Source organism: Miniopterus natalensis, chromosome 9 (genome assembly GCF_054644295.1).
Source record: "Miniopterus natalensis isolate mMinNat1 chromosome 9, mMinNat1.hap1, whole genome shotgun sequence".
NCBI classification, from domain to species: domain Eukaryota; kingdom Metazoa; phylum Chordata; class Mammalia; order Chiroptera; family Miniopteridae; genus Miniopterus; species Miniopterus natalensis.
In genome coordinates, this window is record NC_142089.1 from 2,756,655 (window position 1) to 2,779,121 (window position 22,467).

Consider the following 22,467-nt stretch of genomic DNA (forward strand, 5'->3'; position numbering starts at 1 on the left):
GATTTTCCATAAGCACTGCCACCTGAAACCAAATGAGCAAAACTGGGTCCCACTTCCTACTTCGGGAGATATATGCCATTCAACAGGGATTAAATAACCATGGGCAAGAACCAGAGAACAAAGCGGGAGCCAGATCATCAGTAAAATGAGTGAATTTAAGTAGTAATATATAAAAATTAATATCCATACATTATCCAACCCTCATAAGACACTTTGAAAAATATTTAATGTACACACAAAGGATCTTAATGGATTTTGTCTTAATGGATTTTTTTATGTCTTAGGTACCAGTAGATTGCCAACACTTTCCACTCAATTATGGGTAAGAATTCCTGTGAGCACCTAAGCTATTAAAAATAACTTCAAACTGAGCCAGGATCAAGAACTTTTCTCTCTCTCTCTCCAGATATATTCTCTTGCGTATGTATGTGTGCGTATGCGTGCGCATGTGTGTGCATGTGCTCACTCCTCCCCTCCCTCCCTCTCAAGAAAAGCCTTGTATCAAGACTAACTTTCTGGAGGACTGCTGATTTTTTTTTTTAATATGTTTTTATTTATTTTAGAGGGGAAGGGGAGGGAGAGAAACATTGATGTGAGAGAGACATCAATTGGTTGCCTCCTATATGCACCTTGACCAGAGATTGAACCCACAACCTGGGTATGTGCCCTGACCAGTAATTGAACCAGTGACCTTTGGAGCATGGGAGGATGCTCCAACCAACTGAACAACACTGGCCAGGTGGACTGTTGATTTTTGACCTTTGGAAATGTGGATTCCAAACTACTAGTGAAAAACCATCAAGGTTGAGCTTTGCCCTGGCTGGTGTGGCTCAGGTTGGCTGGGTGTCATCCCGTGCAACAAAATGTGGCAAGTTCAATTCCATGCCAGGGTTGTGGGTTTGATTCCCCGGTAGGGGGTGTGAAGGAGGCAGCCGAATGATGTTGTGCTCTCACATCCATGTTTCTCTCTCTCCCTTTTCTTTTACTCTCTCTTTCAAAAAAATCAATAAAAACATTGTTTTTTAAAAAAGGTTGAGCTTTTGGAAATTTGGCTGTGAGGACATTTTTCATTTAAAAACCTTCCAAGTTTCTGGCTGGGTGGTTGAGTTGGTTGGAACACTTGTCCCATACACCAAAGGTTTCGGGACTGATTCCCAATCAGAGCCTATACCTAGGCTGCAGGTTCGATCCCCAGTTGGGGAGCATATAGGAGACAACCAATCAATGTTTCTCTCTCTCTCTCAAATCGATAAAAAAACATATCCTAAGGTGAGGATTAAAAACCTTCCAAGTTATTCAATAACCACTACACAATATTCAACATGGAAATGACTCAAAGAAATATATACCTTCTATGGCTTAAATAAAAATGAAGTTGTAAGAAGAGCACTAAAAGGAGAATGCATTCAACAGGATTCTGGCAGCCTGATCAGGATCTGGCTCATCTTTGTCAAAGAGCCTTTTATACTTGAACCTGAATGTCTAAAGGCACTTTTCACACACAGCTTTTCTCTAACACATATGTACAGGGGTAGAGATCTAGTGGGAACATTCCAGAAGATTTAATCTCACAGACATGTTTGGACAAACAGCTTGATCATATGGATGATGGTTTCCAATTTCAAATATGATCAGCTACTGGTGACATTATGTCAGGATGTTTTAATACACTCAGTCTAAAAAAGAATCAATCATCAGGTTGGGGGCGGTTTTAAGCTAACAGAAAGAGCATGATTCAGATCGTGAGATCTTAAATGATTCTAAACTGTATTGATTCTTACAAGCAGCAGAAAAAATAGCAAATACTACATATCATGACTGACTGAAAAAATTAACAAGGGGAAATAAGGTTTACTTTTTACATTGCTAAAGTTAGCAATTTATATATATTTTGGCTTACTGAGTCACAAATTAAGAGATCTGAATTTAAAACAAAGCTCTTGATAGTCTTTTGAAAGTCTGTTGTTTTTTTAAATTAATTGCATGAGCCCGGCGGGATGGGGCTCAGTGGTTGAGCGTCGACCTAGGATCCAAGCGATCAGGGTTTGATTCCTGGTCAGGGCACATGCCCGGGTTGCGGGCTTGATCCCCAGTCGGGGGCGTGCAGGAAGCAGCCAATCAATGGCTCTCTCATCACTGATGTTTCTATCTCTCCCTCTCCTTTCCTCTCTCTGAAATCAATAAAGATATATTTAAAAAAAAAAAAAAAAAATTTAATTGCATGAGCACATGCATGTTGACAACCTGGATGTTGTCATTACTAAATACACAGGGTACTTAATAGTTTATAATGTACTTTAATGTTATTTAATTTAAAACTGTACAGCAGGATGATCTCTACATATAATGTGGCAAAATAGTATCTTTTTCAAACTACAAGAGTCATAGGTGAGAAATGTAGATAGGTTACCCCAACTCCTGTGAGCCACATGAAAACTGAAGTCATAAAAATGAACCTGTGTTTCTGTATGAAGAACTAGCAGGGAAGAGCTTTTTAGAATAGGAGTAGAAATAAGGGATGAAAAATAAAATTTAATCCCATCTAAATTTTAAGTATTGGAAGTTTTAAAAATCAAGCTATACTGATAGCTTTAAAATACATACCTTCTTTCCATTAACATTTCATAAAAGTCTCTGATATCTTGACCAGATTTTTCCATACAGTGATAAAATGCCAGCTGACTTTCCCGATTTGCAAAATCCACCTAAAAAAAAAGAAAGAATAGCAGGTGTTTGCTGCAAATTTCAGATTTAAATAATGAAAAGTGTTACCAAATTTTTAAGTTCTTCCCAACACAGCCCTCTGGATAAATCTCTAGAAAGAGCAATCTTTCTCAATTAAGTGAAATAGCCCTTATAACTGAAACTATATTATGTTAATCTGAAATCTCTCTCAAATTCTACACAAATCTTGATAAAGAATGATAAAGTTCTAGAACCCAATCCTGAAGGAGTAGGAAAAGCAAATGGAAAACTGAAACGCTACCTAGCAGGACTCTAGGCTATCAATTAAGTAACCAGAGCAACTAAATCCAGCAATCTCTGTTGTGAATGAATTTGCTGAAACCATAGTTAGAACATACACTTAACTATGGAAGAACATTTAAACTTTACTCACAGCTGGGCCTCAGAGTCACTAAAAAACAAAGAACCCATCATCTATCTTTTTTTTTTTCCTATCAATATCCTATTTCAAAAAGACTTATTTCAATCTAGCCATCATAGTTATTTAACTGATAAATTCTTTCAAGCTATCATGAACAAGTTTTAAAACAAAAACGCCAGACGAAATATCTTACTTTCTGTGTTTACCCACTCTCTAGGAGAGGAGGAAAAAAGAGGGAGAGAGGATCATTCAGGAAGCTGAACTGACTGACACTTCTAGCTCCTGGGTGTGCAGATACCCACAGGTGACTGTGGACCACGCTGCACCAAGAGTATACACGTGAGCACCATGGGCACCAGGTACCCAGGACCAAGAGAAGCACAATTTCTTGAATGAGAAGATTTTTAGGGGATGTTCTGTGCCGAATAGTTTAAAAGACTATGCCCTCAGCTAGCCAAGTATAAAAATTATAATATCCTTCTTAAAAATTGAGGGCATACATGCGTATCATGTAAACCACTCCGCTTACTGGCCACCTACAAAATGCCAGTGATTAAAAGGGCGGAATCTGAATACGATTTTGTCTTGATTCTGTCGGAAGTCATTCTGCGCACCTTAATTTTATTCCCACCGATTTTCCTCCCCTTGGTCTCTTTTACAGCTGCTTGCGCATATTCAATTTCATTGTAGATAACCAGGGCCATGCCTTTTAAGCGGTCAAACACCACCTGTAAAAAACAACAACAAAAAAAGTAAGAGCCTCATCAACTAGACTTAGCGTCAGTCCCAACAAAATCCTAAGTCACAAGGACACTGCCAAGAAAAAACACACTTACATACATTTTATTCTAGAAAAAAAATTTAGGCTTTTCCTGATGATGTATATTATAGTGAAAACAATAAAATATGTAGAGACTGTTTAGAATTGTGGCTTGAGGTATATATATTATGCCTTTATTTTGTTATGTATTTTACTTTATTTTCCACATTGACTGAATACTATACTATACAGTAAGTCCTCAATGTCATTGATAGGTTCTGTGACTTTAAGCAAAATGATGTAAAATAAAACTAATTTTCCACAGGCTAACTCCTAGAAACAAGAGTTAAGTTCCTACCCAGTCACCATGGCTCAGTGGTTGAGCATCGACCCATGAACCAGGAGATCACAGTTCGATTCCTGGTCAGGGCACATGCCCGGGGTTGTGGGCCCCATCCCCAGTAGGGGGTGTGCAGGAGGTAGCCGACCAATGACTCTCATCATTGATGTTTCTCTCTCTCTCTCTCTCTTCCTCTCTCTGAAATCAATAAAAACACATATTTTAAAAAGTTAGCCTTTCTTTGGCTATCACCAAATAAATAAATAAATAAATAAAGCTCCTAAGGCATCTCATCAACATTATAATAAAATGACTTTGAACAAAACAATGCTACTTGAGGACCTGCTATATTTAAGTAAGCATTCTACTCTGGGCTCAAATAAATCAATACCCTTGGCAGAGAAAAAAAAATGTAGAGTACTGAATCAACAAAAAATTTTAGTGATTCTTGGGCGTTCAGTGGTACTACCATCTTAAAGCTGCTGGATTTTTATTTACACTAGCAGTCTTTAGCACGTGTATTTCTCCAAAGAACAAAATCTACATTTAAAGAAATGTCAAAATTATGCAACATGCCCTGGCTGGTGTGGCTCAGTGGTAGAGTGTTGGCCCTCAAAACGAAGGGTCACGGACTCAATTACCGGTCAAGGGCACGTGCCTCGGCTGCAGGTTTGTTCCCTAGCCCCAGTTGGGGCTCGTGCAGGCGGGAACCAATCAATCTGTCTCTCTCACATTGATGTTTCTCTCTCTCCCCCCATTTCCCTTCCACTCTCTAAAAATCAATGGAAAAATATCCTTGGGTGAGGATTAACCAAAAAAATAAAAATTAAAATAATGCAACATGTCCACCACAGTGTAACTCTGCTTTCAATGAGTTAAAAGCTTTACCTTTGCATAATGGAATGGGGCCAGAGACCCTTTTCCTGTTACGTTTGTGAGTGTATTTCATAAACACTGATTAGATGATTATTCTGTTGTGTGACTGTCCCTTTAAAGTTCTCATCATTTTTCACAAGTCAAGTCTAATTATATATTAGGGTGAACATGCACAATTATATAATTAGACTAATTTTAAAGTGAGATAAAATTATAACAATCTCTGAGAAACATTTATTTAACAGTATTATGCATATTAGTTTCAAAATTAATAATCTTGGCTGGTTCACAATAGTTTTCAAAATACTATCACAAGCTAATACAGATGAGAAATAAATGCCCTCCTAGGACAGATTTTGGAAAAGAGAACTTTAATGTATGAGTTATTAAAGAAAAGAAAAAGTTGGCACTAGAAATTGAGATGGAAAGGACAGAATATGAAGAAAAGGGGGTGAGAAGTAGCTTTAAACTACACGCCAAAGCCTCCCACCTACCTTTATCACAGGCCCGTATCGGCAGAAATGTCGTGTTAAATATTGATCCGACACATTTGCAGAAAGCCCGTCTAACCACACGCAGTTTGTAGGCATGCTCTTTCCAAAACCCAGCTGAATATAAAAGGCGAAATTCTGTCAGTAAAGTCACCAATTATTCAACTACAGAATTCTGAGAAAACCTGTCTTCTGCAGGAATCTTGTCAAACCAAAGTCTCAAGTAGAAACTATTTGGTTAAATCAAAAAAGGTAATCCTGCCTGAATAAACAAGTCTTAATTCAGATTATAACAAAACAGGACGAGGCTGCAGAAGGTGTGTGCCACCTTTATGGTTATCTAACTGTACCACCGAAATTTTAAATAATCAGACGTATGCCAACAAACCCTCCAAATCTCACAAATCATAACAGGATAAGAACTTATGCAAATTCCTTTACCTTGAGGCGATTATTTCCAAGGTATTCCCCATCCATCTTCTTAATAGCCTTACAAACACTGGCAATATCACAGTACTGCAAGAACGCATACTGAGGAACTCCATTTACTTTCTTAATATCAATGTCCTGAAAAGGCCAATGGATACCACTTAGTGATATAAGAAAATCAGAAATTTATTTCCAACAAGAAAATAAATCAGAATAAACCAAGTCCATATGAGGTATAAATTTCTCAAAATAGTCATATTACCAAAAATCATTTTCTTAAGTTAAAATTGTACATCTTCATAAAACTGTAAATTAGTCTAAAAAATATACAACAGCATGAAATCTTTCTCATATGAAGCTCTCTGCAGAAAAGCAATTGCACTGCAACTCAAAATTTAAATTTACAATCTACAATACCTGCAGATTGAAAAATTTATGGTAATTTTAAAAAGGCAGCTTATTTAATGAAAGCTTAAAAACAATTCACTTCTGCAGTATCTAAATCCCTACTAGGGACAGGTCATTTAAAATATAGTATCTGTGTTGGGGTGGGATAGAGGTGGAAGACGGCATAGAGGGGATAAATGGTGATGGAAATAATAAAAGCTAAAAAAATATATATCTGAGAACAGTAAGAATAACAAAGAAACCAAGTTTTTGAAAAGTGACTTAAAGTATGCAATCCTAAATGAGAAGGCTCATTCTATCAGTATATCTCACTGAACCAAGCCCGGGCAGTGACTGATAAATATGGTAATAATCTCTCATATCCAGCATGAATGGATACATAAATAAATATCTAAACTACTCAGTGAAAATGCATCAGAACACCATCCCTGGATTAAAGAAAAGTTCTATAAAGGAGGACCACCATGTCTTTGGAATGCTTGAAACCTGTAGTTACACCTGACACTTGGTCCTGCCTAGTTAGAGGAGGTGGTGAAAACACGTAGCTTACAGAAGACAGTGGTACAGAGAAGCCAGGGACTTGGAGGGCAAAGCTCTAACTGAAACAATAATCACCTGGGCCACATATTGCAGAGTAAGTATTATGATTATCTAAGCCTCCTAAGGGTCACAAGCCAATAATCAAAACCTGAAACAGCAAAGTGAATAACGCATTTAAAAGCTGTTTGATGGCTCCTTTGAAAAGGCAATTTATACTCAAAATTGTTGTAATGGTAAACATTCACTTTGAGTTTCACTATTAGGTAAAATGTAATAATCCAAGATAACTACTGAAGAGAAGCAATCTCCAAAGAATATTGGTGGGCAGACTCACTAACTAGGTTCTTTCTGGCTACATAATCTGTTATCAGACCATTCTCCCAAAGTTTGTGTTTCAGTAAAATAGTGACAACCACAAGCAAATTGCAAACATGACAAGGTTATGGTTTCCAAAAAGAATATTGATGTGTCCACCTTACTGAGAACCATAGCCCTCAAACTCAATTATTTGATTTTTAGCAACCCTGGTGATAAAAATGTATCCATGTACCCAAATACAACTTTTATACTCCTCCAAAGTGTAAAGTAGCAGCTACATTAGAATAAAAGTATATCTGACTCATGAATGCCAAGACAGAAAAAGCAGAAGTTCAGATAGAAATGTGAACTCCAAGTCACTCATCTGGGTAGGCAGTAGAGCTAGAATTAAGAGTATATTGCTACACTAAAAAATAAAAGAACTTCGAAAAATCAAAATAAGATGAATGTTTTGCTGCTGTGTTTCTCTAAATATATATCTTCTCTATTTTTTTTCTTTACTTTCTACCAACCACTTCTATCTCTTGCCCCCAATCCCTGTAAGATGAGGTTTTAGGTCATCTATAGGCACAAATATATGTTTTATTCACAAAACTAGATTATGTCATTTAAAAAAAAAAAAGGTTCTTCTGCTTAGAGCATTAGTATATAATAGCGATTTTCAACTGGTGTGTCACAGGAGGCACACTGGTGTGCCACAGGAATTTTTTTTCATGTTTTTATTGATTTTAGAGAGCAGGGAAGGAAGAGGGAGAGAGAGAAACATCAATGTGTGAGAGAAATATCAGTTGGCTGCCTCCTACACACCCACCCCCTTCTGGGTATCAATCTGGAAACCCAGGCATGTGCCCTGACCGGGAATGGAACCAGTGATCTTTTGGTGCATGGGAGGGTGCTCAAAGAAGTGAGTCATGCTGGCCAGGGCTGCGGCAAGGATCCTTAAAACATGCGATACCTGACTGTTTAGTCAGGGGCACTAACCTCTTTTCCCTTAGACTGTCAAATAAAAAACTGACAACAACCAACACAACAATAGCAGTCTGGTGTGAATGAATCAAAATTATACCTATTTTTTCCTCAGATTAGCAAAAATATATATTTTTTGGTGTGCCACAGAAGTTTAGTAATTAATTAGTCTGTGTGTGTCATGAGATGAAAAAGGTTGAAGATTGCTGGTGTATAAGATAGATGGATAGACAAAAGGACATACACACACTCCTAAAATATTACTAACAGCTAGTCCTACCCAAAACATTTTTAACTCCCCAAAGCACAAATGTACTGGAAAGATTTCTTTACTGTCAGTAAACACCTTGCTGACCAGCCATTTCAAGCCAGAACTCACCCGTGCGGCCAGCTACTTTCCCGCACTTGAACACTCGTGACCAGTTAGCAAGGTGTTTAAAATTACTTAATGTAAGTGCAGACACAAGATAACTTGTGACGGGTCATCAACATTCAGACACGGAAACACATGTATACTCGTGACTGGTCAGCAAAGTCTAGAAAAGCAAGAAATAATTTCCCCATTTTTTTCAAACACAAAACAAAATGGTATATCCCAAGGGCTGCGACCGAACTCTTTCTTTTCACTATAAATTGACTCAAGTTTTGAGTCACAGGGAACAGAAAAATCCTTCTACTCCTAAATCTAACTATGACTTGCATAATATAAAAAGGGATTCTAATTAAAATTTCAAAACAGAACTGAGCTTCCAGAATGACACCCACGTTCCAGTTTTCCCCAAGGTGCTTTCCGATGCGCACCAGGGCAGCACAGTCGTACCCTGATCTGCTGCTCCTCCCTTACAAGCACGCGTTCTCCTCCAGATTCCCTTTCAACCCACAGGACGAGAGATGGCACTGAAACAGCACCCGACAGGAAAAGGAAGATGGAAAACTGAATAGGAAAATACATGTGTAAACAAAATAAAGACAAATAGATGTTTTCACATACATAAATACTCTCCAATGGGTTTTCGCTAGACCATCTTTTAGCAGGAGTTAAAAACACAAAGGACAAATGAGAAAAACATTCATTACACCATCTCAACATCATCTTTCCAAATATCATCTGTACAATGCTGTGTCCTATGAAAAAGATCTAAAACTTTTTATTGTAAAAAGCAACATACCACAATTTCACCAAAGCGCTGGAAGATGTTGCGAAGGTCATGGTAAGTAGTGGTTTTTTCAAGGTTGCCAATAAAAAGTGTTCTTGTTGCTTTGGGGTGAAATTCATCTATCCTTTCATCCAAAGGGCGAAATTCATTTTCACTTTCTGTCTCTGTAAGTGGGATGGGGGCAGAGTAAAAAGAGAAGAGAGTGTTTTGATGTATATTTATATATCATGGGGGGAAATCTACATTTAAGAAAATAAGTCTCTGAAACACTGGGCTTGAGTACTCATACAATCTGAAAAATTATACACACCTTCAGAAATAAGCTACCTCTTGTTAACTCCAAAGCAAAAGAGGAATATAAAGGCTAACGAACTTGTCCCAAAAAGTAGGGGGAAGTAACACTTTGATCTTTAAAATAGATAAGTGGACTGAATTTCCACTTGAGTTGATTTGTTTAAAAGATAATCACTAACACAGAAATAGATTTTAAACTCTAGCAAAATGGTAATTATTTTAGCCTAATCTTAAGTTCCAAAATTAAGTAGTAAGCTCTCAATATGGAGTATAAAACTATATATAAAACTCTGCTGAAAACAGTCCAGCTTCATTATTTTGCTTTCAACATTTTATAAAATAGACTTTACACTTGTCCTTCTAATCAACATAACCCAAATGCCTGTCTAAATGCAGCAATTTTTAGATATAAGAACAAAAATTGTATGAACAGTGATTGAAGCAACACTTAAGAAATATCTTCTTTTGGTGTTACCCCCCCCCCCCCCCCAATGACAACTAGAAAAAGAATGACTCTTAAGGTTTCTATTTCTTATGATCAAAAGCCCTGGTTTAATGTCTAATTCAAATGACAGGCTTTCTCTGAAGCTTCCATTTATTAACTTGGTCTGAGGCAGGGACATTCAATGTTTTGTTGGTAATTTCAATGCAGCCTGTAAGTTTTCCCTTTTTAATGTAAAACACAGCCATCCAAAAAGTTAATATTAATCAACTCGACTGAAACAAAGTGTTCTGTGCCAGTCACTGAACGTATCAACGATAAAACTACTATAAAAGAAGCTCAACTTCTGAGTTGTTGAGTGAACTACGCCAGAATACATCTCATTCCTGATTCGTTTGATAGCTCTCATGGTAGCTCAACTTAATCTTACCACTGTCATCAAAGAGCATGTGCTTTCGAAGTCACGGGGACCCAGGAACTGCCCAGGGCTCATACACATGCCTGAATCTACATCTTTATCATGATCTCACAGGGATATAGCTCATTTCAAGCTTGACTAGGTCTTCTTGAAATGATCTAACTAATACAGGGAAATATTTAGGAATATTGCTTTTTTTTTTTTTTTTTTTTAAATCCTTGCCCAAGGATATTTTTTTCCATTGCTTTTCAGAGAGTGTGGAAGAGTAGAAGGGAGACAGAGAGAAGCATCAATGTGAGAGAGACACACTGATGGGCTTCCTCCCCAACGTGCCCCAACCAGGGCCGGGGATCGAGCCTGCAACCTAGCTAGGTATGTGCCCTTGGCCACAGTCAAACCCAGGACCCTTCAGTCTTCAGGCAGACACTCTAACCACTGAGCCAAACCAGCCAGGGCAGGGATATTGCATTTTAAAAAGGGAGAAAAAATTAAAAAGAAAAAAAAAAAGTTCAGACACATCTTGAGGTTTGTACTCCAAAAGGCAGAATCTGAAGAATAAAGTATGATTTGCAACCATTAAAATCTGTAACAGGTTCATTTCCACCAAATAGCTCAGTAAAAATTTCAAAACCAAAAATTTAATCTTCATCACCAATTTAAAGTCTTAATTCCTACACATCACTGAAAGACTTTTATCCTGCAGTTTCCTGTTTAGGGGGTGGTGATGGTGTGCAAGGAGTAAGAAAGCACATCTCAGAGGCCACCAAGGGTCTATGTGCAGAGCTGGGCTTCCTGGATTTGGGTCTTTTTAATTCTAAGAGGCCCTTGACCTAAGGAAGCAACCAGCTCCATACATTACAACCAGCTCCATACATTACAATACATGACATTTATGTATTGTAATCCAACAGAAGAATTCCAACCAAGTCTCTATACTCAACTCTGATTGCTTTCAAACAGCCCACTGCACAGGTGTTTCGTGTTGTCCCATCTTGAAAAGGTAGCTTCAGCTTTCCTATGCTGGAACCAACCAAACTTCTCAAAATCTTCACTGATATGTGGTTAAAACCCAATTACATCCTGGGTTTTAAGTAAAATATTTTTTTACAGCAAAAATCTCAAGCTAGCCCCTTCAGTTGGAGATCAAAGGGTCAGCTATCAATGATACTAAATTAGATTCTTATTACCTAGTAATTATATGTGGCTCTAAAAACTTATGTAGATTATATAATATTCTAAATATTCCTCAAGTCAATTCCTCAAGATTATGACATTCTAAATGTAATTCTGAATGTGTTAAATAAGAACTGCTCTTAGCCCCGTATAACTTAGGGCAGTACATCTCAAATCTGGCAGAGAGGTGGGAACACAAAGACACAGTCTATAATTCCTTTGAAAAGATGATATTCCTTTGAATTCTCGTGTTTTATCACAAAATTATGCACATTTTACAGAATTCACTGTAACACATCTGTGCCAGTTTTAATACACAAATAACATTCTGATCAGGGAAATTCTATTTTTCCTCTTGTCAAATAAAATGAATATACCAAGAAAATGAGCTATGTTTATCTTATAAATTCCACTCAAAGTCTTAGTCTTAAAAGTTCAATTGTCTCACCTACAAAATGGAACTGTATAATTTTAACATTTCTATTCATTACTTTACAAATTTACTCACAAGTTGCCTTAAATTAGGGGTTCCAAAACTTGAGTCTGTGAATTCTGAACCAGCAAGCTGGGTTTGGGTCCAAGAGTCCACATTTTAAACTAGCACCGCATGTGATTCTAAATAGGAGAAACACTGGCCCCCAAGCAGAAGACTTTCTGCCTTACAATAGGTCTTTCAGGTAGGTTCAAGGTAATAAAATGTCCCCTTGAAATTCTCAATGGGTCACACTCAGAAGACTCAGCCCTGCTTCTTTGTCACTATCTTTAAGGTTGTGGAAGCTAGAACAACAGACCCAATTGTGCGGGCATAATGGAAATAAAACTGGTCTAACTAGTCCCTCAACTTCATATAACAAGCAATTTATTTTCTAATTTAATTCAGGATAATTCTGTTGTCATTCTCCTAGGAACTATCTCCTTATCTCAATCAAGTTAATCCTTTTGGGAAGGCAGGACTCAACAGGGGAATAAACTGCCTTTCAGATTCCTGTTAAAAGTTAGCATCCCTGCCCTGGCCCAGTAGCTAGTTGGTTAGAGTTGTCTTGATATGCCAAGGTTGCAGGTTCAATCCCTGGTCAAAGCACATACAAGAAGCAACCAATGAAGACATAAGTAAGTGGAACAACAAATCCATGTTTCTATCTCCCTTCCTCTCTCTCTCAAAATAAATCAATAATTTTTTTTTAGTCAGCATTTTTCCCTTATAGAAACAAAGCAATTTTTACCCTCCCTAACCAAAACAAAAATAGTAAGTTCAGCTGAACAATAAAGGTAACGCTCTTTAAAATAGAAGAGACTGGACCTAGCCGGTTTGGCTCAGTGGTTAGAGCGCTGGCCCAAAGACAGAAGGGTCCGGGTTTGATTCGGGCCAAGGGCACGTACCCCGGTTGCAGGCTCGATCCCTGTGGGGCGAGTGCAGGAGGAGGCAACCAATCGATGTCTCTCTCACGTCAATGTTTCTCTCGCTTTCTCCCTCCCTCCCTTCCACTCTCTCTGAAAAGCAATGGAAAAAACATCCTCAGCTGAGGACTGAAAAAATAAATAAAGTAAAATAAAATAAAATAGACTGGAAGTATACCAAAAAAGAAAGCTGGAATAGTGTCCACATTCAGGATACTCTGCTACCCTTTCACAGGCTGGAATACAAAGTACACGAATCTCAGCTCCCATGTCTCTTACCTGGCCCTATCCATGCTGTCACTTCAATCTGCATGCCAAAGAAAAGTTTTCCTTTTGATGCAGTCAGTGCTTTTTCTTGGTCCTCTTGCTGACGAAAGAACACCAGACCATACCGCTCTTCTGAAGCTCCATGTATCTGCACTGAAGTCACCTTTCCAAATTTCTTAAATTCATGGAAAAGGCCATCTTTAAGGCTTGTATCTAAATCCCCAAATAAAAACAAGTTACTTATATTTCTAATGTAGTTACAACTCAGTAAGTAAGCTACTAAATCATTATCCTGATTTTTGACCTAAGTTTTGTTAGCATTAAAACATTATGTTTCTGCCCAGCGAGCGTGGCTCAGTGGTTGAGCGTCAACCTAGGACCCAGGAGATCGTGGTTTGATTCCCAGTCAGGGCTCAATCCCCAGTCGGGGGCGTGCAGGAGGCAGCTGATGAATGACGATTCTCTCATCACTGATGTTTCTGTCTCTCTCTCCCCCCTCTCCCTTCCTCTCTCTGAAATTAATAAAGATATATTTTAAAAACATAAAAATTATGTTTTCAAATAAAATAACTCAAAAAAGCATTTGAGAATACTGTTCAATTCTGAAATAAGCTGAGTATTAGAAGATTTACTGATTTTTTTTTAATGTGGAGTATAGTGTAAGGGGAGTTCATTTTGCTACTCCTATTTTTGGTTATGTTTAAAACTTTCCTAATAAAAACTTTACATACATGGAAACATATAAGATTTTAGAAAGAAAACTATACTTCTGGCTTTCCAAGCATCATGTCAATGATAAAAATGTGTGGGAAGTGACATGAAACATCCTAAGCAACTTTGAGGCCTTTTACAGATGAATCATACCATCTGAGGGTCCTGTATTAATTTGCTTCATTATAAAAATCAAAATTAGCCTGGCCAGCGTGGCTCAATCCCCAGTGAGGGGCACGCAGGAGGCAGCTGATCAACGACTCTCTCATCATTGATGTTTCTAGCTCTCTCCCCCTACCTCTCTCTGAAACCAATAAAGACATAAAGAAAAATTGAAATTATATAGAAAGACAGGCCAATTTTACCCCCGTCATTCCTAAATCACCAAGTAATCTAAATCAAAAGCTCATCAACATTTGTGTCTCAATATCTCTATTCACAAACCTGGTATGTATATTTTATAGGCTGTTTTAATAAAGAATTTAAGCAATCACTGAAATGCACTTAGCTAAGAAATACTTAGTGTGATCTTTTTAGGTTTGACCATCCATTTGTTTACATACATAGTATGTCTAATGTAGGAATATCAGTGTATTATGGTCAATTGTCAATTAAAAATATCAGGAGTAAATTAAAGACTACAGGAGAACTTTTTACTAGACTTTTCCATTGTTCATGACTTTCCTCACTTAAACTCTTAATATTTTGAAATGGGTTTCCTATCATAATTTTATGTCCAAACTTATTTCGCATAACATAGAACTCCAGAGCAATAAAATAAATCCAAATTTTCCCTAATATCAAAATATTTAATCCAGAAAGTATATTTATTCAAAGAGAAACCACCCTTTCTTTATATTATATGCACCAATCTTTATGTATGTATATGCATATGTGCATAACATATATGTATACTTTTATGCAATAACTACAAGCAGAATACATGCAATCTTTATATACATAACAACCTAGACACTACATAAAATTATAATAATCACCTGCTTTTTCTTACATGGCATTAAATATTAATGAACCATAAAAACAAAGCTTGTTGGGGGGAGGGGGGTTGTGCAAAAAAGAAAAAAGAGAGAACTCATGGGCATGGACAACAGTGTGGTGAATGTGGGGGTGGGGTGGAAGAGGGCATAGAGGGGATAAATGGTGATGGAAAGCATAAAATAAAATAAAAAACAACAAAGCCTGTTGTCACTACAAAGTATAAAATTCAAGCTGCTCAGTCTCTCATTCTCCAAAGGCAGAGAGGAAAGGACAGTACTTACCTGTAGAGCGTACTGGAAGATTCTGAACCTTGATCCCAAAACTTTTACGGGGCTCGTCTTTTTCCAGGGATGAAAGCAACTGGGAAGTGGGTGCGGGGACTGCTGCAGATTGAACTGACCGGGCTGGAGAGTCATCACTTGAACTACTGCTAGAATCAGTGCTGCAGAAGGGCAAGAAAACTTTAGTGAAAAGACAAACAAAATACCTGTAGCATATAAAACTTCTTAGGATCAACAAGTGGCAATAATTAAAAGGCCTAAACTGTAGGTCTGAGATTTCAGGACGCCCTACCTCCTCCACATCTATATCATACTGTACCTTCAGAGATAGCAGACAACAGCAAACAGTGGCCTGAGGAAGTGGAGGCAAAATAACTATCTTTTACGCTACCCTACCACATGCCGCCTAAAGACAAATGTTTCATTCTGTGCAAAATCTGAATACTTTTTTCCAAGTAGAGTAAGACTTTAATAAACACAATTCACTTAAGGGTAATGATAATAACAGAACAGTGGATATATGGGATTTTGATTCAGAGATATCAATTCAAATCTTAGCTTAGACATAAAGCATATATTCTTGGACAAGTCACTTAACCTCTTATAAAGTCTCAGTTTATACATCTGTAAAACAGAAATAACAACAGTATCTATTACATAGGTTAAGAATTAAATAAGCCCGGATGGGAGTGGCTCAGCCATTTAGCATCGACCTAGGATCCAGGAGATGGCGGTTTGATTCCCAGTCAGGGAACATGCCTGGGTTGTGGGCTCGGTCCCCAGTCGGAGGCATGCAGGAGGCAGCTGATCAATGACTCTCTCATCACTGATATTTCTATCTCTCTCTCCCCCTCTCCCTTCCTCTCTCTGAAATCAATAAAGATATATTTAAAAAAAAAAAAGAAAGAAAGAAAGAAAGAAAATGCACAGGTTTACAGAGTTTGGAATGTGACAGCATTCAGTAAGTGAAGTAGCACTGCTCTGTTACTATTATTATTACTACTACAACCCTCATGGAAAAATTAATTTTTAGGAAAATAGAAACATCCAAAGTAATTTCCTAGGTAATTTTAATTTTAAAAAATTGTGAAGGTGTAATAAAGAAATAGCATGTGAGTTTCCTTGAGTCTTACTGGATTAGGCGCTTTGTGACTAATGTGGGAAATGAGTCAATGAAATTGATGACTCTTCAGTTTACTACAACCCTCAAATGCAGAGACAGTTGAAAGACAAGGAGAAAATATTACCAACATGGTCAGATCAAGAGAGAGAGATTTAAACAAGCTTATTATGCCTCAGAACTCCGTGAGAATATAAAAGTATCCTCAGTACTTGGTGTGCGAGACTGCTGTGTGTCTAAGCTCTTTCGCAGCTTTCCCAGACAGACTAATGAAAAGCTACTTACAGGTTTCTGAAGTGTTGCTTCCTAGTCACACCTCCCTGCCGTGGAAGCCTTGTTTCTCCAGAACTGCGGAAGCTAACCCATCTTATGCACACTCACTAGAGGAAAGACCCGATAGTTTTTGTCATGTGCACTAAGACTACAGCTCTCATATCCAAAACAATCTTTAAACCAGTCTGATTAATAAATCCAACCCCAGGATCGGAGACAAATCTGCTATTGCTTTTTTGTAAAAAAACTAATAATAATAATGAAGAAAATACTATACGAAAACAGGGTGTTATAACTTAGAACTCACACAGCATTTTTATTTAGCTTTTACCTACTAAGACAAAAAATAAAAACTTCATGAGGTTATGAGATCTTTCTGCAGTTTGAAACATAGGGAAATAAACCTGTGCCAATGAGAGCCAAAAGGAGATATGTGAGTTACAAAATACAAGCTACCAGGGATAAAAGCCTCCAAGTTAAACAAATCACCATTGCCAGGCTTCCTATAAATAACAGGGCTTCAATTTTCCCATCTCTATACAAAAATTTTTTTTCTGGGTCATTCAACAAAAGCAGTGTCACTAGTACTCAGTGAACAGGATACTATATTTTCATTCAAATTAAGGGTTAACAAAAGTTATCTCCTCTTTCAGCACAGGAGAAAAACGTCTGTTATATGTACTACGTACACCAAGCAATACAAGATTATTCACAAGGCCACCAAATGACTACAGTATAAAATGTTATGTGACTTATATCAGAATTACTTGGCGATAGTGGGTAAAGAAATAAACATATATAGCAAGAGCAGAATTTCTGGCTTTTGATATGATCAACGAGGCAACAAAAACAAAGTTCAGTAAAAGTCTGTATTATAAAAATGGAGGAAGGTGATCAATGAATGTTAACAATAACTTTAAAGTACAAAACAGTCATAGAAATTAGATTTGTTATAAATGTGATCATAATCTTGGTGAATTCCCTGCTACCACACCAATTTTGAAACAAGATAGATGATTTAATCTGCTGACCAATCTGAAGTGAATAACTAGAAAGGTGGAAGGTTTTAAAATGAATTATCAAGTGATAAAATGACACAATTTTTGAGCCCTGGCCAGCCAGGTAAGTTCAGTTGGTTATAGCATCATCCCAATATGCCCAGGTTGCAGGTTCGATCTCCCATCAGGGCACATACAAGAAGCAACCAATGAATGCAAAAATAAGTGGAACACCAAATCCATGTTTATCTCTCTCTCATATCAATTAATAAATGAAAATAAAATGATACAACTTTTGAGTTCACATTTTGATATGCTAACCTAAACTGCGATGTACATTTTCAGTATAGTCTATTAAATGTACTAGGGATTTTAAGATCCTAAATCAACATGGGGGCAAAAATTTAGACCCCTTCTCCCCAAGTAATTTTCAGTCCCATTAAACTGACATAAAGCCGAAATGCTCAGAATATCTGTGTCAATTTCTACTTTTTAAAATTCTTATTTTCATATTCACTAAAGAATCACGATAATTAATCAAAGCATATGATCTACAATACTATATTTAGCTGTTTCTTTTTTTTTTTTTAATACATCTTTATTGATTTCAGAGAGAGGAACAGAGAGGGGGAGAGAGAGATAGAAACATCAATGATGAGAGAGTCATTGATCAAGCCCACAACCAGGCATGTGCCCTGACCGGGAATCGAACCCCAATCGCCTGGATCCCAGGTCGACGCTCAACCGCTGAGCCACGCCCGGCCAGGCTAGCTGTTTCTTAAAAGTCAAAAGTAGCCCGGCTGGCATGGCTCAACATTTGAGCATCAACTATGATCCAGGAGATCGAGGTTCAATTCCCAGTCAGGGCACATGCCTGGGCTGTGGGCTCAAACCCCAGTGGGAGGCGTGCAGGAGGCAGCAGATCGATGACTTTCTCATCATTGATGTTTCTCTCTCTCTCTCTCCCTCCCTCCCTCTGAAATCAATAAAGACTTTTTTTTTTTTTAAAAGTCAAAAGTAGTTAATCAAAAGCTATGCCAATCTAAATTGTCCTGAAGTACTCATGATGGTTCATCAACTAATAAGTAGACTTTAAATTTACCTGGACATATCAATATTACATTTTCAATATCAACTTAAAGTTCTAAATCATAAAAGAACCTGAAAGAACTATGATTTACAAGAATCTACTTACACTTTCCTCTAAGCACATAAGACAATTAAAGCTGAATTACTTCTTTATTTTATCCTCATTTGAAGATATGTTATTGATTTTAGAGAGGAAGGGAAAAAGAGAAACAGCGATGTGGGAGTGGAACTTCAGTCAGCTGCCTCACCCGGTTGGGCATGACTCAGCGGTTGAACACTGACCTAGGATCCAGGAGATAGGGACTCGATTCCAGGTCAGGGCACATGCCCAGGTCAGGGCACATGCCCAGGTGGAGAGCTCTATCCCCAGTCGGGGGCGTGCAGGAGGCAGCTGATCAATGACTCTCTCATCACTGATGTTTCTAGCGCTCTCTCCCTTCCTCTCTGATATCAATAAAGACACATTTTTTAAAAAGAAAAAAGACAAATTTTCTAAACAAAGGAAAAAAACTGGCTGCCTCCTGCTTGCCCCCTACCAGGGACTGAACCCACAACCCAGGCATGTGCCCTGACTGGGAAAAGAACCAGCAACCTTCTGGTGCATGGGATGACATCCCATCAACTAAGCAGCGCTGGCCAAGGCACATATATAGCTATTTTTTAAAACAAAAGATAATGGCATGAATGGCACTGTTTTAACTTTTTTGCAAAACTTCTCTAATGTCTGACTTAATAAGATAGCTAGCTTCTCATAACTCCTTCTGTATTCAAATTGTGATTATACATGTGTGTGTGAAGTCTACGCAGAAAATCTGACCTCACACAGATATGTAACTGAAATAGGAAGGACCTTACAGACCCCCTAAAAAGACCTCTCTCTCCCTTCCACTCTCTCTGAAAAGCAATGAAAAAATATCCTCAGGTAAGGATTAAAAAAATAATAAATTTTAAACAATGCTTAGCACTCTGCCTAGCATATAGGGAAGGGGGGGGGAGGAGAGAGAAATCAAGAGACAGACAGACAGATGGAGACAGAGACAGACATCAACTGGCTACCTCCCTCTCTCTCTCTCTCTCACACACACAAACACACACACACACACACACACACACACACACACGCCCTGACTGGGCCGGGGATCGAACCTGCAACCCAGGTATGTGCCCTTTGACAGGGAATTGAACCTGCGACCCTTTGGTGTTCAGCCGACACTCTATCCACTGAGCCACACCAGTCAGGGCGAAGGTACCTTTCTGTCCATCCTTGCTCTAATGTTAACCTCCTGCTCTGAGCTGATCCTGACATCCACACCCCACCCTATGGCATTCACTGGTTTCTTAGCTATATGTTCCTGAGCCTCATTTGCTACAAAGTCTATCTCAAATCTCTTCATTCTGTATCATAACTACTCATTTGAAAATCCAACACTGAATTCATCTTTCTAAACACAGAGCCTAGTATGGTGCCCAGTAAGTAATGGATGTGCCGCCAAGAAATTATTGACGAATTGTGCAAGCAATTGAAATTAATGCCCAGGAAAGTACACCAAGCTCAGTAAAACGAAGGTATTAACTAAACTCAGTATCTAAGAATGAAATGAAAATTTCTTTTTTGCAAACTGCAAAGTCTTTTTTCAATTATTAATTATTCACGAAATATAATGGGTGTTCTAGAACTGCAACTGACACATTAATAACCTGACTGGAAAATCACTGGTATCTATTCAAAAAACCCCATTTCATGGATCCTGTTATAGAGAACTTTGTGGAAGATTATTCATTTTCTAGGATGAAAGCAAAAGAAAGCAGTTAAAATATACACCAAAAAAATAATTAAATGTCTAACAAAGTCCAGAGTCTTTGCATGCACTATTCTCTCACTCACAAGCCCTATCACTGGAATACCTACATCAGCGGCTCTCGATGGGGGTGCTTTTGCCCCCAAAGGGACATTTTTGGCTGTCACAACTGTGAGTGGGGATGAGGCTTACTGCCATCTAGAGAACAGTGGCCAGGGGTGCTGCTAAACATCCTATAATGTACTGGACAGTCCCCACAACAAAGAATTACCTGGCCTCGAATGACAATTAATACCAAAGTTGAGACCCACATTATTTCTTTGAAAACCCAACATGCTAATTTTTTTTAATCCTCACCCGAGGATACTTTTTCCACTGCTTTTCAGAGAGAATGGGAGAGGGCGGGGGGGGGGGGGGGGGCAGAGAAAGGGACACAGAGAGAGAGAGAGAGAGGGAGGGAGGGAGGGAGGGAGGAGGGGGGATGGGGGAGGGAGGGAGAGGGGGAGAGGGGGAGAGAAACATCATAGTGAGAGAAACGCATCAATTGGTTGCCTCCCGTATACCCCAACTGTGGTCCAGGATGGAGCCTGCAACCAAGATACGCGCCCTTGGCCAGTATTGAACCCCGAACCCCTCAGTCCTCAGATCGACACTCTAACCACTGAGCCAAACCAGCCAGGGCACCCAACATGCTAATTTTAAGTGGCAATGCAAACATGAGAACCTTAAAGTGACTGTTCTTATTAGAAATGCACCACTTCATGTATGGGAGGCAACCGACTGACATTTCTCATATCGATGTTTCTCTCTCCATCCTTGGGTAAGGATTAAAAAAATGACAATATTAAATCAACAGCAAAAAAATAACGATATTAACTCAACAGCAAAAAAAACAACCAAATGCAGAAAAATGGGCACCTTTGAACTTGAACAGACGTTTCTCCAAAGAAGATACATAAATAGCCAAAAAGCACATAAAAAGATGCTCACCATGACTAATTGTTAGGGAAATTCAAATCAAAACCACAATGAGATATCATTTCACATTCAGGATGGCTATTATAAAAAAAACAGAATATAAAAGAGTTGGCAAGGATGTAAAAATATTGGTACAATGGAAATAGTATGGCAGTTCCTCAAAAAATTAGAAGTTCGAGATGATTCAGTAATTCCACTTCTGGGTACATAACAAAAATAACTGAAAGCAGGGACTCTAAAATAGACAGCTATACACCCACATTCATAGCATGTTTAACGGCCAAAAGGTAGAAGCAACCCAAGTGTCGAACAGATGCCTGCATAAACAAATGTGGTACTGACATACAGTGGAATATTATTCGGCCTTTAAAAGTAGACGGAAATCCTGACATACACTACAACTTGGACGAATCTTGAGTACACTATGCTAAGTGAAATAAACCCATCACAAAAGGACAAATGCTGTATGATTCCATTTATGTGAGGTGACTAAACAGTGAGATCACAGAGACAGAAAGTTGAATGCTGGCGCCAGAGGACTGGGGAAGAGAATGAGGAGCTGTTGAAGGGGTAGACTGTGGGGCAGTTCAGGAAGATGAAAGGTTCTGGAGATGAACGGAGGTGGCTGCCCAATAATGTCAATGTGCTTAAAGTCACTGAACTGTACACTTAAAAATGTTTACAGTGATAATTTTATGTTATTTTAACACACACACACACACAAAGATGACCTAAGAAGGAAAATATAAAGTGAGTGATTCTTCTCTTTGTTCCTTAGAAAAAGGTGAGATTCCAATCCAGTCAACATAACAGGCTACCTGCTGCTTTCTGTCAAT

The 22,467-nt window shown here is 38.2% G+C and overlaps 1 protein-coding gene across 1 annotated transcript in view; it reads right to left on the reverse strand.

Annotated features, from left to right (window-relative positions):
- SPEN (spen family transcriptional repressor) overlaps nt 1-22,467 on the reverse strand; it is a 71,089-nt gene that overhangs the window by 11,884 nt on the left and 36,738 nt on the right. The window contains exons 4-10 of the mRNA XM_087820082.1: nt 15,375-15,535; nt 13,396-13,596; nt 9,404-9,555; nt 6,015-6,140; nt 5,577-5,690; nt 3,721-3,834; nt 2,605-2,705 (exon numbers count right to left, since the gene is read on the reverse strand). Of these exons, the coding sequence (XP_087676208.1) occupies nt 2,605-2,705; nt 3,721-3,834; nt 5,577-5,690; nt 6,015-6,140; nt 9,404-9,555; nt 13,396-13,596; nt 15,375-15,535 (969 nt within the window). The remainder of the gene's footprint in view (nt 1-2,604; nt 2,706-3,720; nt 3,835-5,576; nt 5,691-6,014; nt 6,141-9,403; nt 9,556-13,395; nt 13,597-15,374; nt 15,536-22,467) is intronic.